Here is a 24,161-nt window from a genome sequence, read left to right as displayed (position 1 = left end):
TAATAATAATAATAATAATAATAATAATAATAATAATAATAATAATAATAATAATAATAATAATAATAAAAATGCTAACTATAACAATAACCATAGTAGAAATAACAAGATAACAATAAAATATTGAAAATAATATTTTATTATGTCTAAATCTCTTTTTTCTTTTTCACTTTCTCTACTTCCAATAAATCTTTTTCAACTTCAGGAATTACCTTAAGGAAAATGTTATCTACAACTCTCAGAAGTTATTTTTCCCAATACACATAAACTCTTATCCTAGAATTAGCTTTCCGGTTCTAATTACATGGAATTTATTTTTTGAATCCTTTGTAAATAATTTCCAAATGCAACTTTCCAGTTTAAGAATACGCTCTAACAGAAACAAATTTCACATTCCCACGTCCTATTTGTTCCAAAATAACTTTCTCGAACATCCTTTCCTTATTTCCTATAACAGCAAAATCACCATCCCACACCAACAAACCACTAAACAGACACTTCATACATACCTCAATATTACTTTACAAATGTTTTCATCCTCTTCAAATCACCAACACCAGTCTTGCGGCCATTAATCGACACCCTTCACACACAAGCCTCAAATAAAACTAAAGGACAACACAGAAATTAAATAATATGATAGGTGTAGACAGAAAATGGAAGCAAAGGCCATGTTAGAAATGGTTGCACGAAACCACACACATGAATCTGGACCCACAAATTTTGGATCACTCTGTTACTACTTTCATCCTCCCAAAATCACCCATGTCGAATCTGATTGGTTCATCTAGCTAATAATATGAGTATTTGGATATTCTTTTTTACAAATATTTTTATAAAAAAAAAAAAATATTTGAATAAACTAAACCAACTTATAAAAGTATAATTTTGGTAAAATTATAACATTTATAAATCAGCATGTTGGCCTTAACTTATTTTTTAATTTATTTTGAAGTAAGGTACACCAAGTATATTATCTCAAACATTTAAATATTTGACAATATCTTAAGAGTCAAACTTTCAAAAATTCATCAATTTTGTTTCAAATATTTCTCACATACATTAAAAATTTATTATTTTTAATTTAAAATTATATTTTTAAATTATAATACCTTTCATCTTAAATGGATGAAATATCACGAGTTTGTTACGTTATTTTTAAATTTAAAGTAAATTCTATTTTATTTTATGTTCTACTAAATCAATTATCTATATATCAATATCATTGTTATAATACCTCACATTTAAATCAAATGAAGTATTATTTTAATATTAATTTACTTGTTATGACAAATATTAATAGTTGGATGTTAAACTTTGGAGTGACATGGGCATTATTTTGTTTATTGTATTATGTGAAATCCATAATTTTAATTTTTAAATTTTACAGAATTGATAACAAGCTTACCCAAAATAAAAATCTAATAACCAACCTTAACAACTATGCAAAACACTCTGATTGGAGAGATGTGTACGGCACAATTGTTCTGTATATAAACCCAACCGATCAGAGTTATTGATATGAAAACTTTGAAGTAGAGAGAGAGATTAAGGAAAATCAATAGAAAGAAAATGGAAGACACACTTTCAGGGTTGAGGTCTTTGATGGCTACTCACTCACCTCCACTCGATGCCTTAGTTGTACCCTCTGAAGATTATCACCAGGTACGTAATTCTATCCCTGTAATGTTATTAGATCCAAAATGTTCATTTTTTTTCGATTATTTTCTCTAATCCTGTCGATCTTTCCTTTTTAACTTGATATCTCTTCTGTTTTGGTGTTTGGTCTTTGCAGAGCGAATACGTATCTGCACGAGACAAGCGCCGCGAATTCGTTTCCGGCTTCACTGGAAGCGCTGGTTAGTCTCTGTCCTTCCGTTCTGCTTTGCAGAGCTAATAGATGCAATTCAGTTTTTCTTCATTTCGTTATTGTAGTAGCTTCCTTAGGTATAGTTTAGGGTTTAGGTTGCGGCCTATTTTCGTTTCACTGCCATTATTTTTGTGTCATGCCTTTATGTTTCATTTTTTTTTAATGACATTCAGGCTTAGCACTCGTAACAAAGAACGAAGCGCTGCTTTGGACGGATGGAAGATATTTTTTGCAGGCTAGCCAAGAGCTTAGTGCTCAATGGAAGCTAATGCGTATTGGTGAAGATCCTGCTGTAGATATCTGGATAGCTGATGTAAGTGACTTGCATTAGATAAAAATATATATATATGGGGGAATTCTTTATGGTGTACAATATGTATACGGAATGGTGGGCGATGCTTGTACAATATCTATAACAACCTTAGTTTCATTATATAAATACACACAACACATATATTTGTTTCCAAACAGACGTCAAAATGAGTGAATCGAAAATGGATCATGCATCATGCACTCTACGCACTAAACACGCATCTTTTTCCGCCATTGTTGATGAAGTAAATGATAATAGTAAAACTTTGGCATATTATTATTTACCCATGACGTGATAGCATTTGAAATTAGTGGCTTAATAAATATAGAACCTGGAACTTACCACTACTAATACATTCTTTATATCTTCATCACATCTTCATCACGTTGTAGTTGTTAGCAATAAGCTAAAAAATTATGAAGCATTTGTATTTAAAAATCCTTTCTTATTATGAATGACAATTCTATATAGTTCTTGCTGTCTGGTTTGCATTAAGCATCATACAATCTATATTTACTCACATTTGATTGATTTATCATCATGTCTAAAACTGGCCGGCGGAAGCTATAATTTTGTTGAAGTCCGCAGTTCCTCAACATTAACCATTACAGAAACACATTTTCATAATTTACACATATAGACCACCTAACAGCATGTAATCGTGTATTGTTTAGGAAGAACTGACTTAGCCTGCACGTGCATTAGTACTCTTCAAAGTAGAGGTTGGAAGCAAATTAGAGAGAAATTATACTGTTTTAAAATTTCAACATTGTATTTATCAAGCCAAAACCTAAACCTATTCTTATTGTGAATGAGTATAATATACCATATCAGTTTTGCCATGTCCATGAATTGCTTGAGCAATTCATTTTCTATTCATGTTTCATAATAAGGATGTATCTATTATTTTACTATGGTATATTTATAATGGTGAGTCTTTCCTTTCACTAGAACTTGCCAAAAGACGCATTTATTGGGGTTGACCCTTGGTGCATTTCAATTGATACTGCTCAAAGATGGGAGCGAGCTTTTTCCGAAAAACAGCAGAAGCTAGTTCAAACCACAAAAAATTTGATCGATGAAGTTTGGATAAATCGACCGCAGGAAGAGATTAATGCTGTTATTGTACAGCCACTGAAATTCGCAGGTCGCTCTGTTGCAGATAAGTTAAAAGATTTGAGAAAAAGGCTTCTGCAGGAGCAAGCCCGCGGTATAATTTTCACAGCACTTGATGAGGTAAGTGCATCCTCTTTATACACTTTTACATCGTCTACTCTTTTACATCATAATCTTTTCCCTCGATACAAATGTTTTCTGAGTTTGTGGATACTTTATTGCACACTCAGTTTTCATACCTTTTAAGAGTATTTATTTAATTTGTAACTTAATTTTAAATAACGTGGCTACAATACAGGTTGCGTGGCTGTATAATATTCGTGGAAGTGATGTAGCCTACTGTCCTGTTGTTCATGCATTTGCTATTGTGACAGCCAATTCTGCTTTCCTTTATGTGGACAAGCGAAAGGTTTCTGTTGAGGTCAGTTTGAGTAATTTCTGTCTCATCAGCTATGAATGTATTCCAGACCTCGTTATCAAATCACAATTTAATTTGTAAATTGTGAAGCTAATTTAAATTGTGAATTGGAATTCATTATTAATTCATTATTTACATTGAATTTTAAGATTGTGAGGCACAACAAAAAATATTTTGAACTCTATCATATAAAAGTGCTGAGCTTAATGTAACAGTTTCAGATTTGAAATTGACAAAATAGATCAAGCATAAGTCTCAACGCAAAACCATTAGTCTTATGCGAAGCCTCAATTTCAGAAGAATGAAAACAAAGCAAAAGAAATAGCCAAATAGAGCATACAGACTACATCACATGATTCTGTGAAGACTCTTGTTTTAGAAGTTTGAAAATAAAGTTGAATAATCAAATAGGTTGCATGCTATAGCTCTCCTCCATGTTCATTTCAGTAAAATTGACTTATGAATAAGTTTAAAGTATCTTTTAGAAAAGCTTATTTAAGAACTTAAGCAAATTAGTTTATACATAAACCAATCTTACCTTATCTTATGAAGGAGAAAGTATTTTATTTTTTTTATTTTATTTAACCAATTTCAGCTTATAGGAGAAACTCTTTCTAGTTTTTCTTATTCTACTGTCCTAGAAGTGCACGTGTATAACTATTCAAACATGCTTTATACCAAGTTATACTATGTGTATATGACCAAAAACATGATAAACAATTATTTTGCTCCTGTTTGTTTATATAATCTATTCAGAAGGCTCAATACTTCTCATCTTAACCAATCAAAATGTACATTTCACGGTCAAATTAAATCAAGTTTTATTTACATTGAAGTATTAATAAAGGTGTATTTGGAGAGTGTTACTTTGGCTGATGATCTATTTATCCTGACATTGGGAGGGAAATTGTGGAGAAATGAAAACTCAATAAAAAATTGTGATTTGTGCCAGGTTCAAGCTCATTTAGTGGAGAATGAAATTGAAATTCGAGACTATACAGCTGTAAGCTCTGACGTGACATTGCTTGCAACTGACGATCTTGATACTGTATCTACTGTCAAGAGAGTAAATGGTGGACATCAAGCAGAAGAAAACAGCAACAACCTGATATGGGCTGATCCAGGTTCATGCTGTTATGCACTGTATGCAAAGTTGAACCCTGATACAGTTCTGCTGCAGCAATCACCTTTGGCCCTTGCAAAAGCTTTAAAGGTTGTATGCTTTTATCATCTTAACAAAGATCTTTGGCTTTTGGGGCAGCTCAGAAGTTTAGTGTGGACCTTTTTCCAACCAACCTTACACAAAAAACTTAAGAAGTGTGAATTGGATTCATATGTATGGATGAATCTATCCAGGATTGCTAACAGACTTTATCACTTAAGTTTATTACTTTAGGAGGAAATTGAGAAAAATAAGCACCAGCAGTTGATTTAATAAAAAGTTATATTGTGGAATTTTCCCCCATTTCAGCACTTGAATCATAGCTTATTTTTTTTTATTTTTTTATTTTTTAATTTCCAATACTTTTAGAACTCAGTGGAGTTGGATGGGTTAAAAAAGGCACATATTCGTGATGGTGCAGCAGTCGTGCAATATCTTGTCTGGCTGGATAAGAAGGTTTGCATATTTGAATCCTATGTCTCAATATGTTCATTTTTCGGATGAGGATAGCCATGCTTTTTTCATTCTCTTCTCTAAGTTTGAATTTTTTTTTTGTCTCATTTCAATCTACTATGAGGCATTGGATAATGATATACAAGCTTGGTTCAATGTGTAGATGCAGGATGTTTATGGAGCTTCTGGTTACTTTTTGGAGAAGGAATCTGCCAAAAAGGAGAAACAGCTGTAAGTTTCTTATCAAGAACTGTACTCACCTCTAACATGCTTATTATAATGTACATTTGTAGAAGCTGGGATAAGGTTGACAAGTTGGTTTATTTCTGAACGGCGAAAATCATGTCAGATGAAAATTTCCTCTATAAAGGTTCTGGGAAAACTAACATTGTGAAATAAGTTATTTTGACCCTTTGTTAAAGTAGGTTTCGAAAGATCACTGAAAATGTTTAGAGTCTGAACATATCTTTTATAGTAATTAGATTCATGTGCATCAGTAAAATGCTAAATCATAAGGTGACTTATAGATCTTTGTTTTAACGTTGGCAGGCAGTCCTTGAAATTGACTGAGGTGACTGTAAGTGACCAGCTTGAAAGTTTCCGAGCATCCAAAGAGGTGGAGCTAACTAAACAACTAAATATTTATTTAGATAAGCTTTTCTTAGAAAGTTTTGTACTTAAAAAAAATGGATGCATATGGTTCCTAAAAATGTGCATTTCCCTCGGTACATTTCTAAGGCTTGGTTATATGGACTATACTATATGTTCTTCCCTATAATCTGATCAACCCACTGTATGCTGGATAATGACTGACCTTTTCAAGTATTTCTCCCTATAAGCTGGACTTAAAATGTTTACCTGTTTGGTATGTTACATGTAGGAAATAGGGATCACATTTTTTTTTTTCGCAGCTTCATTTTCTTGAGCACATAAAGCCATGAATTTGAAGGGAATGAAAATAATAACAGAAATTGTTTCTTTCCTGAACACTTAAATGTAACATGAATCCTAAGTTTTCTTACCCCTATTTTCAGAATTTCAAAGGATTGAGTTTCCCCACTATTTCGTCTGTTGGCTCAAATGCAGCAATCATTCATTATTCTCCAAAGGCTGAAGCATGTGCTGAACTTGATCCAGACAAAATTTATCTCTTTGATTCTGGAGCTCAGGTCTGTCTTATAATGAACAACTTGCAGCATGGTCATTTATTGTGAATTTTGTTCTTTTCACATTTTGCAATCCTGATCTCTACCTCTGTATACTGATAACTGGTTTCTCTGAAGTATCTGGATGGAACAACAGATATTACACGAACAGTTCATTTTGGGAAACCTTCAACTCATGAAAAAGCATGTTATACAGCAGTATGTGCCCTCTTTTTTTTCTTTGCTTTTTGTGCAAGTTACTTAGTTTCAAAATTATTAGTACAAACCATTTACGCATGGTTTTATTTCTGGAAATAGAAAGGAAGAAAATAGGATTGAAGTACCAATTCTCCAAAGTTTCTTTGAGATGTAGAAATAAGGAGGGAACCTATTTTTTGTTGGACCTCGAAAAAAAACTTCCCTCCCAAATTGATCGGGGAGTGGGAGAAGATCTCACTTGTTCCATTTTTTTTAGCTTCTTAAAATATAAATAATTTATATATTGTAAAAGTAATTGAATAAAAATCAGTTTCTACTGTTTTCCAAGTGATGATGGTTTAGGTATCTGCTGAGTTGGCTAACACTGTTATACCGGCATACTAGAAATTCATGAACATTATTTTTTCGTGTAGGCAGCATAATAATGTGTTCAAATTTAGGGTCCGAAGTAACACGGGCCTAATTTTTATTTTGATCATCATTGAATATCAAGTTTCTGTCCCTTAATAGAAGTGGACTTGACATTAAGAGCAAATTTCAAAATTATTCACTTTCCATTGTTAAACGTTTTTCTGGTCAAGGAAGTTTTTTTTTTTTTTTTTTTTTTTTATTAAAGTTTAGTATTTTATAAAGTTACTCTTAGTCAGCAATCAGATCATACAATCATATTCTGATGTCATCCACTTTTATTTTAAGTTGCCTCATTTGCTAAACTTTTTGCAGGTCCTAAAGGGTCACATTGCTCTTGGAAATGCTAGATTTCCTAATGGGACTAATGGTATAAATAAATAAACCAATTTATGTGTCATTCTGTGATTATAATTGAGCTTCATCCCACATACAATAACTTAGCAAATTTGTTTCTTCCTTTCAATTACTTTTAGGGCATGCTCTTGACATTCTTGCCCGAATTCCTTTGTGGAAAGATGGTCTTGATTATCGACACGGTACTGGTCATGGAATTGGGTCCTATCTCAATGTTCACGAAGGTATTAAGGAACTATCGGTATTTGTTTCTTTTGCTTATTTTGATTCCATATTCTAGTATTTTCCTTTACTCCAAGTCAGTACAAAATGAGAATTAAATTAATGTAATATAAATTCTGCAGGACCTCATCTGATCAGTTTCAGGCCACAGGCTCGAAATGTACCGTTGCAATCTTCCATGACTGTTACAGATGGTTAGTATCATTATATCATAGCAGACCATGAAATTGTGATTACCACATTATTAGTATTATTGTATTTGATTGTTCTGAAGTACTTTCAATTTATTTACTGGTCATTCAAAGACCAGAATTGTTCGATTGTAATTGAATGCACGTTATAAATGACGCATCGAATGTTTTTCCAGAACCTGGTTACTACGAGGATGGAGAGTTTGGAATAAGATTGGAGAATGTGCTTATTGTCAAAGAGGCTGACACAAAATTCAATTTTGGTGATAAAGGTTACTTATCTTTTGAGCACATTACCTGGGTAAGTAAGTCCAAATATGTGTATTTGTTTTCTTTAATTTATTTCCGTGGGATGTTTATTTTGAAATATATAGAAAAGCCTTTGCACTTTGCTCAATTATTCCATTCGTCTGATTTTAATTCAACTGAACTAATTAGTGATTTAAGCAATTTTGTGATTGTTGTTGTTTTAGGATGATGCTTATAATCGAACTCTGTTATAATTATTAGCTTTCTTACACTTGATTGCATCAAATCTTTTTTGATGTTTAAAAAACTCTGCAACATTTTATTTTCCTTTTAAATTATATTGCTAGTCAACTTTTTATTTTAATGAATCAGCATATACTTCATCAATGTTACCTATCTCTGAACCTTAGGCTAGTAGTTTATGACCTTCGGTATTGTATAATTTAATTTAAAACTGGAGAATTTTCCTTGATTGCAAAACTGGTGTTATTTAAGTAATTCAACTGTCAGTTACTGACAATATAATACTATTTCTTATGGTATTTCATAAGTGTGTGATGTTTCTTGTCCAGGCACCATATCAAACGAAGTTGATTGACCTGAAACTTTTAAGTCCTGACGAGATTAATTGGGTGAACTCCTATCACTCTACATGTAGAGATATTCTAGCGCCTTATTTGGATGAAGTTGAAAATGCTTGGCTGAAGAAAGCTACTGAACCAATAGGTGCATGAGCTGCGTTTGGGGTTGTTGGAAAAGTTAATAACTTACGTTGCTTCAGCGTAATTTTCATGGGCATTGTCTTCCGTATCCCTATTATACTGTAATCTATCATTTAGATATCTATTCTGCATATTTATCCGCTCGGCATTCCTGAATCAGCCCTTTTCTCTTATATTGTAAATAAGTCGGATCATGTACCTAAAAATGATAAACTACTAGTACATATCAAAGTGTACGAAAGTTCATTCTTCGATACCTTCTTGCTCCAGGGCTCGTAATTGGATTTAACCATTTTTATGACGAATCATAGGTTTTCTGGGTACATACAACATTTGCACAGTCCCTGAAGATAAATTCGCTTTGAACTCGTCTAGAATGTTTCTTGTTTCGTTCCTGCAAAATATTTTATGGATTTTGTACTGTTATTTTAAAAAAGGTTAAGGGCTGAAGGTGGCTTTTTAATAAATTATTTTAATTAATTATATAAATAATTCACTCCAGATTATTAAACCATATTTTCCAGTTAGTGTTCCTTAACGAGAAATTGGGTGCGGGAATCGATTTCTCATCACTGCTTTTATTTTTGTTTTTAAATTATGAATTGAAATATCGATTGGCGAAGAACCATTTTCTCACTTTTCTTTCTATTTTTATTCTTTAGCATTAGGATTTCGTCAAATTTTCATAAGTTTGCGATCACTCTTACATAGTTATTCAAACTGAAAATTTAAGAAAGAAGGTTTCTTGATCCCAATAACATTTTCAAATAAGATATATAACTCTTGATGCAAATGAGAAGTTTTACAACATCATGTGATAGTTTTTGTAGGAGAACATCATAGTTCTTCTTGTAGACGAGAATAGATATTCAACACTTTCATCTTCATCCACTAAGAAATTTTCTCTTTTTCTGTAAAAATGTCATTGTTCCATTGGGAAAGTGATTTTATTTGGACACTTTATACTTTTAAATGTACTATAAGTTAAATTGCTAAATCAATTTGAATCTGTTAAATAAAATTTAAGTTTTTAAATTCCATTCACTCAATTTAATCAACAAATCTAATTTAATTTATGACCTAATCGATAAAAATAAGATTAATAAATTACAAAGTCAATTAAAACGTGATTAATCATCAATAAGTTCCTGGATGGACCATATACAAAATTACATGAGTTAACCCAAAGAAGTAACTAAACAAAGATTAAAGGTAGCCTTATATAATCAAATATACAGTTGAAATCTTCAGATCTTTGTAACTTTATGGAAGCATTGCATGCATCACTTAGCGACGATATTCTCATACAACCACGCCTTTAGTCGTTTAGTTCGTGCAAGATACGCAACTCCAACTCTTCAACGCCATTCTCCACCGTTGAATTCCTTGCCTGCAAGGCAACACAAATTGCACTCTGTAGAGCCATTTAATTTAAGGTTTTAGACCATAATTGATTGTAAGGCATGAAAAGTCCGTAAGCAAATAAAAAAAGTAAAAAAATATTTAATTAATAGTAAATTGATTATTTTATTTAATTTTTTTTAACCAAATAGTTTTTATTTTCTTTCAGTTTCTCTTAAGTCGAATATATTTTGTTCTCTGATCCTTTTCCCTTTTATTTCTAAACACATCTGCTACTTCTCTTTTTAGTTTTTCCTCCTCTGCTAAATATAAATAGTTAAATATAAATAATAGTATGTAGAATACAAATATCTTTTATTTTCGGGAAATATAAAAATACTTCACATATTTAGCAGTGAGAAAAAACCCAACAACGAAAGAAAGAAAGATATGATGACAAAAAAGAGAAGAAAAATTGAAAGAAAATAAGAGATAAAAGTTCCCTCAGGCAAGTAAATTTGGGTTTTGCTATGAATTTTCAATTTTTTCTTCAGTTTTCCATGTTATATCAAAGCATGCATGAGTGATAACATGCCTACATCTCATATGTGAAGCAACGTGTAGAATTCCAAAAGGGTTTTAGATATGTTTGGAATGAGATGAGAGGATTTGAGTGGATAAGAGGACAGAGAGGGACGGTGGAGTTATTTATTTTAATAAATGAAGGAAGAAATTTGAAGAAAAATTTATGAATAATTTAATTGATGTGATGAAGAAAAATAATGTTTTAATAAATAAAATAATTAAATTATTATTTTGCCCTTTTGGTTGAAATGGATAAATTATTCTTGTCTTTGCAGGATGTTGAATAGGTGAGGATGCTGAAACAGTTGATCCAAACAACCTTCATCCCTTCACATCCATCATTATTGGTCTACAATGGATCCTTTCATCTAAACTTAAACTTAAACTTCTCATTTCCGTTAATACTGTAATAATAGTGTTAAAAATGTATTATATTAGAAAAATGTCTATGTGTCAGGTGATGTTGTCAGGTTTATTATTAGTTAATTAGTATTAGTCAAATAATACATGATGAATACTACCGTTCAAGCACTGAGAATTACCTGATTCTCCAAAGAGTTCAAAATCACATGTTTCGAATTCCCAATGCAGCTGACGTGCGACTTTCTGCCATTGACATTGATTTAACAGGGTTTAAACCATTTGATAGCATTGTGCTGTCCAAAGGTTTATTTATTAACCAACTGTTTTCTAATTTTAATTTAACTTTTCTTATGTATTTATTCATCATTCTTGTAAGAAAAAAACTAATTACAGTACTTTGAAATTGTATGCATAAGACCATAATAACTGTCAAGTTTGAATGATCCATTGATTAGTCACAGGTAAATATATTTTGATGTATGTGATATGATTTCATGAGATTCAAATTTAAGTGGTTTCCTATTCAATCATCAATTGCAATTGTAATTATCAGTAAACATATTTCTATTACGAGTTATAACTAATCATACTTTTAAGACTCAAATTTTATGAATTATGTTAATATATCATGAAATTTAAAATTTAAACTATGAAAATATAAAAATTTGTTATGATATAATTTTATTAAAATTTTACCTTCAAATAAAAACGATAAAAGCTACAAATAAATGACATAGCCTAAAAATGAAATAAATATTATTTACAAACTTCGTTAAACATTGTAAAATAAAAGTTAATCATCATGGATTGTTGATCAAGATATATTCAATTAATTGATTGCTTTAAGATAAGGATGGTACAAAATTCTGAAGAAACAATATAACAAATATATTGTCTGTTTTCAAATTTAAAATTATTAGATTAATTATAATTTTAGTTTTTACATCAAATCGTAAAATTATAATTTACTTAAGTTTAAAATTTTTATATATTTTAGTTTTTAAAATAAATAAATATAATTATTTTAATCTAATTAAAAAAAATATTTATTAAACGTATTTTTTATCTGATATTAAAACATAAACATATCAAATAATATAATCAATTTAAATGTCAAATACAAAAATTGAACATAATTTAATTTATTTATTTTTAAAGATTAAAAACTAAAATATATCATAATTTCAGATGATTACAAATTTTAATTTCGCATAAAAGCTAAAACTAAAGGAATGTTTACTCTTTTTTAGTTTTTTAAACATTTCAAAAAATTAAAGTAAAAATATATATTTAATCTATTTTAGTTTTAATTTTTAAATAATATAAAAGTATTAAATTTACTGAAAAATATAATAATTAGTTAAATGAAAACAGCATTTATTAATTGAGGTGGGGCACACTGATTTAGTCCAAGAGAGCTTGCTATACTCTAAGAAAGCAAATGGAGAAAAACGGATTTTGTCAACAAAATCACAGTCTTTGTTAGTCGTCGTCTTTTTATTCTTTCAATTTTTCATTTTTAAAGAAAGTGTATTGTTATAATATTTGACTCTTAACAATTTTGTAGATTATTCAATCTTTTACTGTTTATATTCTTATATTCTCAGACTTTCAACATACATTTTTTACCTATATTTTAATATGAAATTAGACATTAACAAATGGTCTCAAGATAGAATAATATATCTAACAAATAATAAATATGGATAGAATAAACTTTAAGGATGATTCTGATATAATGTAAAGTAGACTTTAAATCTAATTCAATCTTATAAAACTGACTTATAAAATGAGGTTTTCATCCATTTATATACTTTGAATTGATCTTATCTATAGTTGATATAAAACTTCCAAAAATAAAAACTGATTAAACATACTTTTAAATATGTTTGGAAATAATGTTTGAATGATATGAAGTTTCTCTAAATGTGTTAGTTTAGGAAAATAGGTTCAGATGTATTTGGTCTTGGGTGATCGTTGACTAATTTAAATTCAGCAAATTGAGAGACCCGTGAGGATAACTAGCACATTAAACTATTTAGGCGGCTATTCTTTTACTTACATTTCATTATTTTAAGGATTCAAGCATTAAAGAGGTAGATAATAAAACATATATATTAGATAAAAGAAACTGTCTTTCTCAATTTAATTATAATTATGTAGTTTTATATTTATCGAGCACTTCCTTTTAAAAAGATAAACATAATAAGAAATATATGCTAAATTTTAATTGATCTTACATATAAAAAAAACATAATTTTATTTGAAATGATAACACCTCAAATAAAATAAATCAACTTCAATATATATACAATAATTCTTTTGTTCATGTCAACTTAAAACATAGTAAATAAATAAATAAAAATGTTAAATAATAAATATACTATCTCAATAATTCTTTTACTCTTATATTATTACGTAATTATAAAAGTATGATCACTTATCATAACTGAAACAGAAAAAAAATAAATAATTTATTCAAAAACTTGTGTAAGAATATGATTATACTTATCATAACATAAATCGAAAATAAAATATTAAATAAAAATCTTCTATAGTGTCAAATAATTATAAATTACTTACTAATCAAAACACATGCGACAGTTAAATTTTTAAAAAAAAATATTACTAAATGGCAAAATTAGAAAAGAAATCTGTATATTAAAGTGAGAATGTTTGAATATAATAGTCATTAACCAACTTATAATGTCATCTATTCAACTTCAGGCTACGATAAAATCAACATAAAGAATAATGAGTAATAACTTTATAAATAAAACACAAAACTCAATGTCAGCCCTCATTTAATTTGATGTGCAAGGACATTGACTGTCCTAATCAGACATTAAGGGACATTGGCCGCTCCATGTTAGATTTTAAAGGATGTCCGTCCCTAAAATCCGACCTGAAATCGTTTTTTTTAAAAAAAAAATATTGAGAATCCATTTTTCTTTATCGATTCTTTGCTCTTTCTCGATGTATTTGTTGAGATTTTCTTTGTTTTTAATGGCTTTTTATTTTATTTTTGTAAGGATTCTAATTGGCTTTTTATTTGTTGAAATCATCCTTATCTTATAATAAAAAAAACATTTAATGAAAAGTATTAGGATTCGCATTCAAGTCATGTGTGTCGTTGGAAGTGTAAATTTTTAGAATACTTTGGTCTTTTACAAAGAAATAATGAATCTTTGAGTTAATAGGTCTTAAGGAAGATGAAACTCCAAATAGAGGGAGTTATCCATTAAAGCTCCAACAAGACGTTGTGTGAGCATAAAAGGCTAATGTTATGATGTTGGTTGATAGAGATCCCAAATGCATATTGGTCATAGGATGACAACTTGAAGGAGGACATACTATCCACGGTGCATGTCTACTACCTCACTACATGTGTGTGACAATTGATGAAGTTCAAGATCTTCATACTTGAGTGTCTGTGCCAACTTCAGAGATCTAATTTGTGGTAGATCTTAGACACATTTATAACTTGATCTAAAACATTGATCATGTCATACTTTGGCCAATCACAAGTACTACATTGTTATTCCTAGTATTTTTATCTTACACTTTATAAATAAATTACGTGTATCTTTGAAAATTTTTATTTCAGTTCCTTTATCTAAACATCAGAAAAACAAGTTATGTGTAAACATATTATCTATAAAGAGGATGATATGGTAAAAGTCGAAAATTATTTTCTAGAAAAGTTAATGATGAAATTAAATACATTGAATAGAGAATTAATAAAACTGAATTGATAGTTAAGAATATTTAAACTTGAATATGATATTCTATTATACATTAATCTAAATAAATTGGAAGATACAAAATGTTGAATATGTGATCCATGTAAAAGTTTTTATTGTCTTCTATGTCTAAATTTGGAATTACAACCTTATTATTCTTTTATTGTATCGTTTTGTTTTTCAGATTTGAAAATATTATCGTGGCTCTCGTGTCCAACAAGCAAACTAAAAACTCGTTTTCAGAGGTTTTCAACAGACGAACGATTACCTCATTTAACACGGTACATTGAAAAAGTGACAAAAATTAATTTTGAAAACATATTTTTAGTTGTATAGTGTTGAAAAACTTAATTTTAGTAGCTGTTAAATCGATAAATTAGTTTTAATTTTCTTAAATGAGAATTTTATGTGTTTTAATTCTGTAAGAGTAGAATGATTTGACTGCATAATATATAAGTGGACTAATAACATATGTTTAAAAAATTATAACAGTAACAGTAACATGATACATTTTTATATTCATTATTTAATATATGATAAAATAATTATAAAAATATAATTTTTATATTTTTTTTAAGAAATGAGAAAATAAAACATAAAAAATGATAATATCAAGTGAATATAAAATTTTAAATGTGTGAAATAATTATCTTTCATTAAAATAAATAAAAAATAACGATAGTATAAGGAAAATGACATTTTAACACCATTTTTTAACATCATTTTGATACTGTGTCAAATTGTGATTGGATGATTTTAAATTAAAAAAGTTGAAACAGGAGTATATTTGGAAGAGAAAAACCAAAATTTATTTTTTTAATTTAAAATCGTCCAACCACATTTTGATACGTGTGCAGTGTCAAAATGCTGTAAAACAAATGTATTAAAATATCATTTTCCATGGTATAAAATACTTTTACATTTATTTAATATAGATAAATCCATGAGTAACAAGAAGAGAGATAGGAAAGACTAGCGATCTACCAAAATAGTTTATAAAATAAATAGGTTTATACTATTTCGTAGAATATTAAAGAAGTAAATCAGGAATTTGAACGCGATGAACAGTAAAAACATAACTTACCCGATAAGGTGATATTTATGGTGAATCAAGACTGAGATAATTGCGAAACAGGCAAAGAGATTGAAGACTGGAAAAGAGTGGAAGTGAAGTAGATAATGAAGTAAGAAGAAGAAGAAAAAGAAAAGGGAGTCAAGAGTAAACGACGTGGTTGAAGACATCAGTGGTGGTACCCCGTAAGTGGCAGGCTGGGGGAAGTTTTGCATCAGAAGCTTGAAGATGAACTTCACACTCTTTCCTCATTTTAGAAAGCGAATGATGAGAAGAACCAAACATACACAAAGCTTTTTCTCCGCTCAGTTTCAGCACCTTCACTTTCTTCCTCATGCCAACACCTTCTTTATCCACCATCACTCTTCTCACCACCTCCGCTACCTGTTCCCTTCCCACAACTCCTCCGCCCTCCTCCGCCACTCGCACCGCCACCCCGAGCTCTTCCGACAGCATGAAAGCATTCATCTTCTGCTCAGCGTAAAGGGGCCACGCCACCATGGGAACGCCGTTCTCCACGCTCTCCAAAACGGAATTCCAACCGCAGTGCGTCACGAAACCCCCCGTCGCAGGATGTTCCAGGATCTCTGCCTGCGGGGCCCACATAGGGACCACAACCCCCACCCCCTCCGTCCTTTTCAGAAACCCTTCCGGCAAGTAACTCATTGCAGCGTCACCGCCTCTCGTCACGTCGAAAAACGCGCCACTCGCGTCACCTTCGCAAGGTGGCCGCACCACCCAAACAAACCTCTGCTGGCTCAGCTCTAACCCCAACGCCACCTCCCTCAGTTGGTTCCCCGACATTGTCCCACCGCTCCCGAACGACACGTAGACCACCGAATCCGCCGGTTGCTCGTCCAGCCATAGCAAAACCCCACCCTTCTTTCCACCCTCCGGTTTCTTCTCCATGCTTCTCACCAACGGTCCAACCGCGTACACCTCTCCCTTCGTAAACCGTCCCAAAATCCCATCCTCTGTCAGCGCCTTCGTCGCAACGGGCTCCAGATCTTGCCACGTGTTCATCAAAATTCCATCAGCGGCTACGATCTCCTTTGCCGCTACATGGTAACCCTCGTACATCGCCCCTCCCGGAGATAAAAACGGTTCGAGCGTGTCCTCGAACCGGAGCGGTGTGCAGCCGGGAATCGAAAGTGGCTCGCGGCTTTCAGCGTGTCTTTCCATAATTTTCTTGTCCGTGTCCGAAAAGTAAACTGTAACGGCAGAGAACCAAGCGCTGGTGGCGAAGTAAACGTAGGTTAGCATGCCGAGGTCACGTGCCATGGGCAAAGCTTGAAGACCAAACAAGTCGACGATAAGAGCTGAAGGAGGAGGAAAATTGTTAATGGATGTGAGGGAGGAACGTAGAAATGGAAGGGACTCAAGCATAGTTAAGTTGATTCGTACTTCTAAGGGAGGATTGGGTGGTAGTTTGTTGGAGACGTCGATGGGAGGAACATGGACGATGTTGAGGGAACTAAGGTTTGATGTTTGTTGGAGAATCTGAGAGGTTGTGGTTGCGGAATCGGTGGTGACGACGAAGATGGTGACGTGGAAGGAGTGGTGTGTGAGGAGGCGCTTCCCTAGCTCCACCATCGGAATTATGTGTCCCATGCCGGGACTTGTCAGAAGAATTGCATGTGGTTTCGATGTTGTCATGTCTCTCTCGTAAGATCGATTCAAGCTTCTTCACTCTCAATATCTTTCTTCTTCCTCTTTTCATTCTGATACATTTATATTGATAAAAGATATTTGACGAGTTATTTACTTTAATAACTTTTTTAATTTTTATTAAAAGTAAAAAGTTAGTTTTGAAAAACGAAATTTGAAAAAATCCATTATTTCAATGTATATATTACGTTGGTGTATCAACGTATATCATTTATATTTTCATTCTGATATATTTATATATAGAGTATCTCGAGACAATGACATTCATTTAATAAACTTACAAAAAATAAATGACTTTAAAAGAATAAATTTTTGTAATTTTTTGAAAAAAAAAGTATGAAACTGTCAACAAAAATATAAAAAAATATTCTGTGTGTGAAAGTATTTTATTTGTTATATATATAACGTTCAATATTACTATTCAACAAATTTTCATATTGTAAGTATGTAAGCTTTTAGAAAATTATATAAAGGAATCTTTTTAAATATGATAAAGAATATGACATTTTAATAATTTTTTGACAATATTATTACTTTATCGATAATTTTTTAAAACATTATATAAATAAATCTTTTTAAATACGATAAGATTCAGATATGTTAATAATTTTTTATAACACGTTATATGTTACTATTTTATTAATTTGTTTAATTTATTTTAAAAATAAAATTGAAACAGATCAATCACAAATCATTATATATATATATTATAAAAAAGTTTTTATAAAAGGTTGTTAAAAAAACATTTTCCTTTGAAATAATATTTTTACATTCATAATTTTTTTACATTTATTTAATACTATAATTTATTATTTTTATTTTCTTTATAAATACAACATTTAAATTTTTTATAATTATTTTATCTTTATAATATTTATAATATAAATGTGAATATATGTGATCGTATAATTACTTTTTTAATATTTCAAAGGAAATTTTAAAGCATTCGTTAGTCATAAGCAGGGCTGTGAATAGTTTTATTATTATTATTATTATTTACCTCAACAAGTTTTTAAATATAGGTTTAATGTATTTAGTGAGATTTGAGGATGAAATAGGTTTAGCATTCTCTTTTAAGAATTATAACTTTTTTAATATTCTTTTATACATCTACCACGTGTATAATAACAATTAATAAAATTGGGACGAAAGACAAATTTCTTTAATTAATTGACCTCATATGATAATACATTCAGAAAAGAAAAATGTAGTAATCATATATAACATTTTTATATAAATTGTGATTAAGAAACGAAAACAATATTTCATTAAAAAAGTAAAATATTTTTATTTGACCAAAGAATACTATTATTCAATAGAAAATATTTTTATTTTATTTTCTATACTAATATATTGTATTGAAATATATTCGGGTTATATTTATTATATTATTATTAAAATATTTTATAATGGGTCACCTCACCAGACAGTTGACCTTAGAACTTAAAAATATTTAATTCCAGCAGAGAAACGGTAGAAGGCATTTATCAGCATTAATGAACCTACCCGTCTACTCTTTCATTAAGAAAATTTAAGTAATTTTTCTTATTTCATATTTACATTCTCTGGTTTAATATTTATTTACTTATGCTCTTTTAAATAGTACCTAACAAACTTTATTATATGAAAAAAATCATTTAACAACGTTTTTTTTAATAACTTTTTATAACACATAAAAATTTGTGATTCATCCGTTTAAAATATTTTTTTAATTATAAATTTAAATAAATTAATAAAATAATAATACGTATTTTATTATTAAAAAATTATATATATATATATATATATATATATATATATATATATATATATATATAAAATATTGTTACTTTAACGCTTATAATATTTTTCAGTATATATTTTCACAAAGCGAGACATTAAATAATTTGATGAGCATGTAAAACTTATTCATTTAAGATATCATTAAAAACTAGTTTAATCAATACCAATATACAAAAATAAACATGTAAAAAAATTAAGCTATAAGACTAAAATAAACATTCAAAAGTATGAATTAAAAATTAGTAAAAGGTTGAAATCATAGTTTGATCTATTTATTTTATGTTTCCGTCTTTCTTATTTTTACGCTTGTATCAATGGGAATAGAGGCTCTGGGTTAAGAAATGTTGCAATGTATTGCATCATCACATTCGACTTTTTTTTCCTTACATATCACTTTTAAATTTTATTAAGTAGACTATAAAAAAATTCTTTCTTACACTAGATTTTTTTACTGTTTAAATATAATATCTTTGTGAAATATTAAATTTTCATATAATTTTTCTAATTTACAAATTGTTTGGTGTTGAAACTCTATCTTTTGATAAACGAATTCTTAGTAATACAAGAAATTTGTTCTAACTTGTGTTTAGGTTTATTTCAATGCTTATAACTTTAATTTTTTAAAGTATAGGATTTTATTAATTCCTTAATTAGGTGAAAAAAAAAATGGACAAATGTAATGAAGATTCACTTACATGAGTTATCGTCCTAAAAAAGATTAAAAAATAAATAAATAAAAACTTGCTTGAGGATTTGAAAATCCAGCTACAGACAAAATATGGTCAACCTTACGTAATTGGTCACTAATTGACTTATGTTTTGTTCATATTGATCTTCTAAAATCGATTACACTATTTTAATGATCTCGTAATTGGTTGTTAAGAAAATTCCAAACTTCGATCCACATTATATAGTCTATATGTATGTATTTGTGAGATTTAAGCATTTAGAAAATGGAAACATAGAAATAAATGTCAACATAAATTATTTTTCTAAATTACTGGGCTTCCCCTAAACACATATGATAATAATAATTAGTACTAAATACCCTTGAACCTCGCAACTCAATCTTCTTCCTATGTGACTCAACCATTGTCCTAAGTTTGGCTTATCTGTTCACTGAATATTCTATCACTCTCAAAATTCTTTATTTCATATGAAAAATATTAAACTAAAACAAGTTCAAAAATATTTATTTTATTGTAGTTTTTTTTATTGATGGCAAACCTTTTTACTTATGTTGGATCTACAGTAGTGTTCAATATAAATTTATGTTAAAAACTATTATATGTTTGATATAAATCAACATACCTTACAATTATGTGTAATCTGAAAAAATCGAAAATAATTGATGTAAAATATTTTTGTTGTGTTAGTGATACTAAGATTGTGTAAGTTAAAACAAAAATAGTATGTAATGCTATATCATAAGGAAACTTATTACACTGTAATTTAAATTAATAATAAGTATTTTATGAAATGTGAATAAAAGTTGTTGATTAATTTATCTCTTCTCCATCTAGAACCTCTTAATTTGAGGTTTCTGAGTAAAAAAAGGTAAATAATTAGTTTAACTACTTATAATATTTCATTTAGTGAAGGAAACCAAGTTTTGAAATATAATCACTACTTATCTAATTACATAGGCAAATTACCTTCAAATTTTATTTAAATTGTGGAAAGGAATGTGAAAGAATAAGAAAAAAAAAAGTGAATTGGAATGAAAAGATAGACTGAAAATTTTGTATAAAATGTCATTGATTTAAAAAGAAATAAGAGAAAAAAGTTGGATTTAATATGTGAAATTCCTGATTGACAATATTTTTAATTTGCATGTCACCCAAGTGTCATAATTGATTATGTTATTAATTATGTAAAGAGCAAATGTTATGAATTATGACTTATGTATAATTGACTATACCCATGATGAGTTATAGTTTTTTGGTAGGTACCTGTACAATTATATTATCTAGAAAGCTAAATAATCAATTAGGATTGGAAAATAATCATTTAGGTAGGTGCATATATAGTATGGAAAAGCAGTAGAATGAGAATTTAGACAAAAACACTTAAACTACCTCACTTTCCTCTCATTTCTCAACATCATTGTTGAAACAGTTTAAGTTCTGGAATTCAGGTTCAGCTTTAGGTTCAACAGTACTGTCACAGTTGTACTCATCATCATCAAATTGACTATGGAAAAACATGGTGGAATTTCTTCCTCTTTCTCTTCTCCAGCCATTACCTCTACCTTGAGGTTTCCAAAATCCTTCTTCCTGCTATTAGTTTAGTCACTTTTATTACCTTTTTTCAGTAATATTTATTACCATTCTATTTTCAAGATTCACATTTCCAATAAGTTGACACTCTTGCTGGATCACCACGAAGAATCTTAGGAAGTGGTTCCATTAACAGAACCTAGAGGTGTCAAACTGATTCATAGCTCTAGGACCAGTCCCAACTCACTGTTGAAAAAATCCTATTTTAAGAAATCCCCTAAATAAGGGGGGTCAGAAAAAAGTTCCAACTCCTAAAACTTCCTCTCAAGTGGGTTAAGATCAAGGTTAAAGTGGGTTTAGCCATACTCTAAAACTTAATTAAATTTTAACCCCACTCTAAAACTTTAATTAAATTTTAGAAATAATATAATTTATATATACACAATTTATTGTAATTTTACTCTCTCTCTCAATTTTATTATAACAATATTATTATTATATTATTATAAACAAGTTGTCAATTAATTATATATATATATAAACTTTGTTAAAACATTATTTTTCTACAAAATGCATTTGTTAGTTTTAAGATAATTGGTGTAACATTTTAAATACTAAAGTAGTGTTTTTTTTTTAAATGATTACGTTTGAAAAATAGAAAAGTAATAATAATTGTTTTCCATAAACTAAAATTAGCTTAAACGTTATTATCTTATTAAATATATATTTTAATTAAAATTATTATCTTATTAATTTCTGTTGGTAATATTTTGTAAATTAAACATTATTAATTATTTAATTATTTCTAAAACTTACAGTTTTGATAAACTAAAAAAATATTTTTAACATAAAATTATTTATAAAATTAATAAAAATTATTTATATTCCTTTTTATAATTATGATAATAATGTTCTTTTTATTTTTTCTTTAAAAAAAAAAACTCAAGCACACATATATTTTAATTAAAACAATTTATAGTCATTATTGAATCAAAATTAATATTAAATAATCATATATTTAAAAATATCTCTTTTTTTAGTTTCCAATTCTGGATGTATACAATATCTCTTTTTTTTTTCTCTCATTGGACATATCTGTTTTCAAATATGCAATAATTATAGTAGGCAAAATTACTTTCCAGATACTGATGTTAATAAGGTATTGGAGTAAATCTACTGACTATGCCTGATTAGAGAGCATCTAAAATAAACACTGCCACCAATCTTCACATTCAAGTTTTTTTGACAATCATTTTTTACTGTTTGTGATTCTGACTACTATATAAGATAGTTTTTTCTCTGATTGAGTTTGTGTACTTCATAATTTAAAATTTTCAAATTATAACACTTAATTTAAGTGTTTCTTTTCTCTTTAAAAATGTAATTTATTATTGAATATTTAATTTTTTTGTAAAAAGGAAAGTTCATGGTTGGCCCTGACTCACAAGGCTTTAGGACTTTTTAGCCCTGGAAGCTTTTTTAATAAAGGGCTTTTTTGACCCTGTAGACTTTTTTGACTCTAACCCACATGGGTTAGGACCAAGACCTATTATAGGGGCCTATTTGAGAGGTCTAAGAGAACCTTGGTCTTCACAGGCTTTCAAGAAGCATATAACACACTCAGTGTTTCTATAGCCAACAAAAACCTGAGTAACATTCCTTTCTCGTTTTTTAATTGAAATAAATACCAAAAAAATATATAAAAGTAAATGACACAAATAGCAAATGCCATATAAATAAAAGCACTTATACACGTGTAATCTTTAAAATATAAAATGTAGGACATATGAATCTGTATATTTTGCATCATTATACATTGACAATTAAAATTTTACGTTCAAAACCATATAAAATAAGGTGAGTCAAATATAATCATTTAAATATACTATCACTTAATACAAAAATGAGTGTGATTCATTTTTCAACATCCAAAAAGTAAAAAAAAAAACAAGAATATAATTCATTTAATACATTTAATCTCCTTCCTGATCATTATCAATTAAAAACATTTTACTAAAAATTCATTTGATAACAAATTAATAATATTTTATAAAGATATAACACAGGACTAAATAAAAATGATTTTAGTTATACATGTATAATCTAAATATTTTTTATCGTATATAATATGTTCTTATTTTTTTAATCATAATAGAAAAATATATAATAAATTAATAATTCTTAGTTTTCAAAAGATCAGTGTATTTGTGTTGATAATATTCTTTGAGTAGTGTCAGTGTCAAAAATTCAAAAGAAATATTTTTAAATTGGACACTTCATCATTGTATCATACAAATATCATCCGTGTTGTTGGTCATATAGAGATTACCCCTTAAAAGTCCGAACTTCATAAGATAGGATTGGTTGCAAATGGATATTTTTTAAGGTTATTATTATTTTGACACTTAAATTTGTTCACATATTTTTATATTTATTATTTTATATTTCAATCTCTTTATCTATATCTACAAAATTTAATTTTTTTAACCATCAAAATATTTTTCATTTTTTAAAGTTCACATATGTACCGCTGTCTAAGTTTC

General features: G+C 29.1%; 2 protein-coding genes across 2 annotated transcripts; one reads left to right on the top strand and one right to left on the bottom strand.

The window, feature by feature from the left end:
- The first annotated feature begins 1,484 nt into the window (after nucleotides 1-1,484).
- On the top strand, nucleotides 1,485-9,150 carry LOC106777806 (probable Xaa-Pro aminopeptidase P). The gene is made up of 16 exons (XM_014665568.2): nucleotides 1,485-1,665; nucleotides 1,796-1,859; nucleotides 2,044-2,183; nucleotides 3,135-3,419; nucleotides 3,598-3,720; nucleotides 4,670-4,930; nucleotides 5,249-5,335; nucleotides 5,496-5,563; nucleotides 5,882-5,948; nucleotides 6,367-6,501; nucleotides 6,616-6,696; nucleotides 7,420-7,474; nucleotides 7,581-7,685; nucleotides 7,806-7,877; nucleotides 8,051-8,175; nucleotides 8,696-9,150. Exons 1-16 carry the CDS (start codon nucleotides 1,573-1,575, stop codon nucleotides 8,855-8,857), a joined length of 1,923 nt encoding a protein of 640 aa, XP_014521054.1. The 5' UTR covers nucleotides 1,485-1,572; the 3' UTR covers nucleotides 8,858-9,150.
- Nucleotides 9,151-15,857: 6,707 nt separating this feature from the next.
- LOC106776643 (UDP-glycosyltransferase 72E2) lies at nucleotides 15,858-17,684 on the bottom strand. The gene has a single exon (XM_014664121.2). The coding sequence runs from the start codon at nucleotides 17,603-17,605 to the stop codon at nucleotides 16,091-16,093; it is 1,515 nt and encodes a 504-aa protein (XP_014519607.1). The 5' UTR covers nucleotides 17,606-17,684; the 3' UTR covers nucleotides 15,858-16,090.
- Between the last annotated feature and the right edge of the window lie 6,477 nt (nucleotides 17,685-24,161).

This window comes from Vigna radiata, chromosome 11 (genome assembly GCF_000741045.1).
Source record: "Vigna radiata var. radiata cultivar VC1973A chromosome 11, Vradiata_ver6, whole genome shotgun sequence".
NCBI lineage: Eukaryota > Viridiplantae > Streptophyta > Magnoliopsida > Fabales > Fabaceae > Vigna > Vigna radiata.
Note: the sequence above shows the minus strand (reverse complement) of the source record. Positions and strands in the feature narration are given on the sequence as shown.

Excerpts from the sequence above, each read along its gene's own strand:
- LOC106777806 (XM_014665568.2), top strand. The coding sequence starts at position 1,573 with ATGGAAGACACACTTTCAGGGTTGAGGTCTTTGATGGCTACTCACTCA. Across the intron at positions 2,184-3,134 it reads TAGATATCTGGATAGCTGAT|AACTTGCCAAAAGACGCATT; the intron begins GTAAGTGACTTG and ends TCCTTTCACTAG. Across the intron at positions 5,564-5,881 it reads GCCAAAAAGGAGAAACAGCT|GCAGTCCTTGAAATTGACTG; the intron begins GTAAGTTTCTTA and ends TAACGTTGGCAG.
- LOC106776643 (XM_014664121.2), bottom strand. The coding sequence starts at position 17,605 with ATGACAACATCGAAACCACATGCAATTCTTCTGACAAGTCCCGGCATG.